Source organism: Manacus vitellinus, unplaced genomic scaffold (genome assembly GCF_001715985.3).
Source record: "Manacus vitellinus isolate BGI_N305 unplaced genomic scaffold, ASM171598v3 scaffold_41_pilon, whole genome shotgun sequence".
In the NCBI taxonomy this organism is placed as follows: domain Eukaryota; kingdom Metazoa; phylum Chordata; class Aves; order Passeriformes; family Pipridae; genus Manacus; species Manacus vitellinus.
In genome coordinates this window covers 2023747-2029424 of record NW_021940545.1, presented here as the reverse complement: position 1 = coordinate 2029424, position 5678 = coordinate 2023747, and the positions used below count along the sequence as shown (strand labels likewise).

At 56.0% G+C, this 5678-nt stretch overlaps 2 protein-coding genes across 2 annotated transcripts in view; both read right to left on the bottom strand.

The window, feature by feature from the left end:
- Positions 1-2566: 2566 nt before the first annotated feature.
- LOC115307685 (neurogranin) lies at positions 2567-3006 on the bottom strand. The gene is made up of 2 exons (XM_029962051.1): positions 2947-3006; positions 2567-2773 (listed from the first exon to the last, which is right to left on the bottom strand). Exons 1-2 carry the CDS (start codon positions 3004-3006, stop codon positions 2567-2569), a joined length of 267 nt encoding a protein of 88 aa, XP_029817911.1.
- Positions 3007-3202: 196 nt separating this feature from the next.
- Positions 3203-5678, bottom strand: part of LOC103762744 (neurogranin) — a 4186-nt gene continuing 1710 nt past the window's right edge. Inside the window, exon 2 of the mRNA XM_008929425.2 lies at positions 3203-3409. Coding sequence (XP_008927673.2) covers positions 3203-3409 — 207 coding nt within the window. The remainder of the gene's footprint in view (positions 3410-5678) is intronic.

The following is a 5678-nucleotide window of genomic DNA, read 5'->3' as shown; positions in this document are numbered from 1 at the left end:
CTGAGCCCTGCTTGCTCCCTGCCTCCACCCTACACTCTGAGCTCTGCCTGTGCCCTGAGCCCTGCCTGCTCCTTCTGCCCTGCCTGCACTCTGTGCCCTGCCTGCTCCCTGCCTGCACCCTACACCCTGAACCCTGAGCCCTGCTTGCTCCCTGCCTGCACCCTACACTCTGAGCTCTGCCTGTGCCCTGAGCCCTACCTGCACTCTGTGCCCTGCCTGCACTCTGTGCCCTGCCTGCTCCCTGCCTGCACCCTGAGCCCTGCCTGCTCCCTGTCTGCACCCTACACCCTGAGCCCTGCCTGCACCCTGCCTGCACCCTGTGCCCTACTTGCACCCTGCCTGCACCCTACACCCTGAGCCCTGAGCTCTGCCTGCTCCCTGTCTGCACCCGGTGCCCTGCCTGCACCCTGCCTGTGCCCTGAGCCCTACCTGCACTCTGTGCCCAGCCTGCACCCAGTGCCCTGCCTGCACCCTGCCTGCACCCTCTGACCTGCTTGCACCCTTCCTGTACCCTGCACCCTGAGCCCTGCCTACACCCTGTGCCCTACTTGCACCCTGCCTGCACCCTACACCCTGAGCCCTGCCTGCACCCTGCCAGTGCCCTGCCTGCACCTTCTGCACACCCTGCCTGCACCCTGTGCCCTGCAGCTGCACTCTGCCTGCACCCTGCCTGCACCCTGCCCACGCACTGCTCCTGCAGCCTGCACCCTCTCTGTGCCCTCCCCCTGCCCACACTCTCTCCGTGCCCTACTTGCAGCCCACCCACACCCTGCCTGCACCCTTGTCCTGGCTCCACTGCTGCCTGCACCCTGCCTTCACCCAGCCTGGGAGCATGGGGGGACCCCCAGCCTGCACCTCCCTGGGCAGAGCACTCTGGCAGAGGGGGGCAGAGGGGGAGAGCCCGTCCCCCCTGCTGCCAGCCTGCTCAGCCCCCCTAACGAGGCAGCCCTGAGGAACCTCCGGGCCCTAAGGAGCTGCACAGCACCTGCACTTGGCAGCTGCTTCCCCACTGCAGCCCCAGGGCAACCTCACCGAGTCCTCACTGCAGCCCCATTGAATTCCCACTGCATTCTCAGTTCATTCCCATTGTACCCTCACTGAACCCCTGTTGCATCCTCAGTTCCTTCCCACTGCATTCCCACTGAATCCCCATTGCTTTCACATGCATCCCCACCACATCCTCACTGCTTCCCCATTGCATCCCTGCTGTGTCCTCACTGTGTTTCCACTGTGTCCCCACTGGATCTTCCCTAAATCCCCACTGCATCCTCAGTTTGTTCCCACCACAGCCCCACTGAATTCCCATTCATCAGCACATCCCCACTGCATCTCCCTGAATCTCCAGTGAGTTCCCACTGCATCCTCACTGCATCCCCACTGCCACTGCACTACATCCCAGTTCGATTCCCATTGCATCCTCACTTTATCCCTTCTGCATCCAAGTTCCATCCCCGCTCCATCCTGAGTTCATCCCCACTGCATCCCAGCTGCATTCCAGTTCCATCCCCGCTACAGCCTCAGTACATTCCCGTTGCTGCCCCATTGCATCCTTTTTGAATCTCCACTGCATTCTCAGTTCCTTCCCACTACATCCCCATTGCATCCTTGTTGAATCCCCACTGCATCCTCAGTTCCTTCCCACTACATCCCCACTGCATCCCCCTTGCATCCCCACTTCATCCTCACTGCATCCCAGTCCCATCCCAGCTCCATCCCCACCAGCCCCGCCACACACACGTGGCCAAGCCTGCATCACGCCCTCCCCGCCGCTAACCCCAAACCAGCATTCCCGGTATCCGAGGCCATTCCTTGCTCCCGGTGCCGGCTCGGCACAGGGCACGGCCCGGGCACGGAGCAGCCGCCCCCCGGGCTCCCATGCCACGCGGCCTCAGCACCGTGGGCGCTTTTTAAATTTACCTTTTCCTGCCAGGAGACTGTGACACAGGCTTTTAAAAATAGCATGTGCTGAGGCGAGGCGCTCGGGGTGGTGTTGCTAAGGGAGAGATTCAATCCAAATCTAGGGCTGCGCCTTCCCATCCTACTTCCCATCCTTCCCAACTACTACGGCGCGCGCCCAAAATTAGGGCAAGGCAGGGGCTGCCTGCTCGCGTGCTTCCATCTCCTGGGAGGAAAAACCCCTTCTTCCTCCCAAATGTGTGCAGGGAAGGACGCTCCATCCCCAATCTGCACGGGGAATGATGCTCCATCCCATATCAGCATGGGGAAGGATGCTCCATCCTCAATCTGTGCAGGGAAGGATGCTCCATCCCAAATCAGCATGGGGAAGGATGCTCCATCCCAAAACTGTGCAGAGAAGGATGCTCCATCCCAAATCTGCTCAGGGAAGGATGCTCCATCCCGTATCAGCATGGGGAAGGATGCTCCATCCCAAATCTGCACAGGGAAGGATGCTCCATCCCAAATCTGTGCAGGGAAGGATTCTCCATCCCAAATCAGCACGGGGAAGGATGCTCCATCCCAAATCAACACAGCAAAGGCTGCTCAGAGCAGCATCCTTGTCAAGTGGTCCCGTTCTGGGGGGAGGAAGGGGGCTTTGGGACTGTACCTAGTCTCCGTTGCGGAGGTCGCCGCCGCGGGTGCTGTTGGCGCACTCGGCGTCCTTGGTTTTCCGATCGATTTCTCCCCCTTTGATCTTCTTGCGGGTCATATGGCCACGGAAACTAGCCTGGATCTTGGCGGCCGCCGCGTTGGCGTCGGGATCGTCCAAGGGGATGTCCAGGATGTCCTCGTCCAGCTTTGTGCAGGCTCCCTCCTGGCGGTGGCAAGGCGAGGGTTACAGCTGGTGGGACCTCAAACAGGGCATCCCCCTCCCCAAAGGGATCCGTTCCAGAAGGTCCTCAATTAGCCCCTGTGCTAAAAATTTGGGAGGGGGGGATTCCTAAAAATTAGGTCTATTTGTTNGGATGCTCCATCCCAAAACTGTGCAGAGAAGGATGCTCCATCCCAAATCTGCTCAGGGAAGGATGCTCCATCCCGTATCAGCATGGGGAAGGATGTTCCATCCCAAATCTGCACAGGGAAGGATGCTCCATCCCAAATCTGTGCAGGGAAGGATTCTCCATCCCAAATCAGCACGGGGAAGGATGCTCCATCCCAAATCAACACAGCAAAGGCTGCTCAGAGCAGCATCCTTGTCAAGTGGTCCCGTTCTGGGGGGAGGAAGGGGGCTTTGGGACTGTACCTAGTCTCCGTTGCGGAGGTCGCCGCCGCGGGTGCTGTTGGCGCACTCGGCGTCCTTGGTTTTCCGATCGATTTCTCCCCCTTTGATCTTCTTGCGGGTCATATGGCCACGGAAACTAGCCTGGATCTTGGCGGCCGCCGCGTTGGCGTCGGGATCGTCCAAGGGGATGTCCAGGATGTCCTCGTCCAGCTTTGTGCAGGCTCCCTCCTGGCGGTGGCAAGGCGAGGGTTACAGCTGGTGGGACCTCAAACAGGGCATCCCCCTCCCCAAAGGGATCCGTTCCAGAAGGTCCTCAATTAGCCCCTGTGCTAAAAATTTGGGAGGGGGGGATTCCTAAAAATTAGGTCTATTTGTTAAAAATGAGGGTCCTTTGCTAAAAATGAGGGAGTTTGCTAAAAATCGGGGTCTCTTGCAGGAGCCTCGGGGGCTTTGCAACCGAAGGTGCAGCAAGGGAAGATGCTTCCCCCCCTGCCCATCCCTAAATCCCACCCTGGGCCACCCAGCTGCAAGAAGCCAAACCCCAGCCAGGTTGATCCTGGTTCCTGGGGGTTCTGACACAGGGAGCAGAGGATGGGTTCTGGGGGGGATTTTTTGCAGGGTGGGGGGGCCACGCTGCACAAACCAAGCTGGTCGTGCCTCAGTTTCCCCTTCCCTCGCAACCTGTTGCATCCTCCTGTATCCCTCCCCAGGGCTTTGGTTGAAAACACTGGGAAATTTGGGAAGGGAGTGATGCTGGAGGGGAGGAAAAGCCCCCCCAAGGATAAATCACTACAGCCCAGTCCCCTCCTGCCACATCCCACTGGAGCAGTTGGACTCAGCACCGAGATCCAGAGGGAAAAAAAAAACCCCACAGGAAAAAGAAATGAGCTGGAAATGAGCCAGCGCTGGATGCTGGGCAGGGAGTGAAGCTTTTTCGTCCCCCCAGAGGGGCTCAAAAGTACTTAAAGGAGGTTTTTTTGGGGGGGGCTATTTGGAAGCTGTAGATTTTGGGAGGGGGGAGGGTGTTCATCCTGCCGGAGAGCGGCCACAGCTCCACAGAGTTGCTCAGGTTGTTTTACCATTGCCAAAGGTGAGGGGAGCAAAGGAGCAGAGGCTCAAGTGACGGCTCCAAGGTGGAAGTGATATGTCCAGGGTGGAAATGCTATAGCCAGAGGAGAAATCCTATAGCCAGGGCAGAAATCCTATAGCCAGGGGAAGGAAATGTTATAGCTAGGAAAGAAATCTTCCATTCAGGAGAGAAATCCTATATATGGGGGGAGGAGAGGGAACCCATATCCAGGGGAGAAATCCTATATCCAGGGGAGAAATCCTATATCCAGGGGAGAAATCCTATATCCAGAGGGAGGAAATCCTATATCCAGGGAAGAAATCCTATATACAGGGGGAGAAACCTATATCCAGGGAAGAAATACTATATCCGGGGGAGGGAATCCTACAGTCGGGGGAGAAAACCTATATACAGTGAAAAATATCCTATATCCATGGGAAAAATCCTATATCCATGGGAGAAATCCTATATCCAAGGGTGAAATCTTATATTCAGAGAGAGGAAATGCTGTATCCAGGGGAGAAATACCATATACAGGTGGAGGAAATCTATATATGCAGGGGAATTTCCTATACCCAGGGGAGAGATCCTATATTCAGGGGAGAAATCCTACATACAGGTGGTGAAAACCTATATCCAGGTTGAGAAATCCTATATATAGGTGGGGGAGATGTATATTCAGGAGAAAAAAACAACCATATCCAGGGGAGACATCCTATATTCAGAGGAAAAAAAACATATCCAGGGGGACATATCCTAAATCCACAGGAGAAATTCTATGTCTAGTTGGAGGAATCTTTTATATAGGTGGAGGAACCCTATATTCAGGGCAGAAATCCCATATTCAGGGGACAAATACCATATCCATGGGATAAAAACCTCTACACAGCGGATGGAAACTTGTATCTAGGGGAGAAATCCTATATTCAGAGGGAGAAATCCTATATATGAGGGAAAAAATCCTATATGTCAGGGAGAAATTCCATATCCAGAGAGGAGAAATCCTATACCCAGGGTGGGCTTTGCCTGTTTGGAGGTGCCCAGGAGAAGGGATGGGGGATTTTCCCAGTGCTGCCACCTGAACAGGAGGGGGGAAAGAGGGGAAAAAAGAGTGGAAAGGGGAAAAAAAAAAAAAAAAAGAGGAAAAGGGGGAAGAAAGGGGGAGAGGGGTAGGAAAAGTCAGGGAAAACAAGGAGAGAGGGGGAAAAGGATGTGGGTTTGTGCCGGATCAGCTCCCCGAGCCGGCCAGCAGCAAGGGGAGCTCACCCTCGGGTGAGGAGCGAGGGGTGCAGCTCCATTTAATCCCTTTATCCACAGGCAACCCCCGATCCCACCTGGACAGTAATTTAGGGGGTGGAGGAGGGGGAAGAAAAAGCTTTAAAAAAAGCTGGATTTGGGGCCGGGGGTGATTTTCCCGAGCGGGCTGTG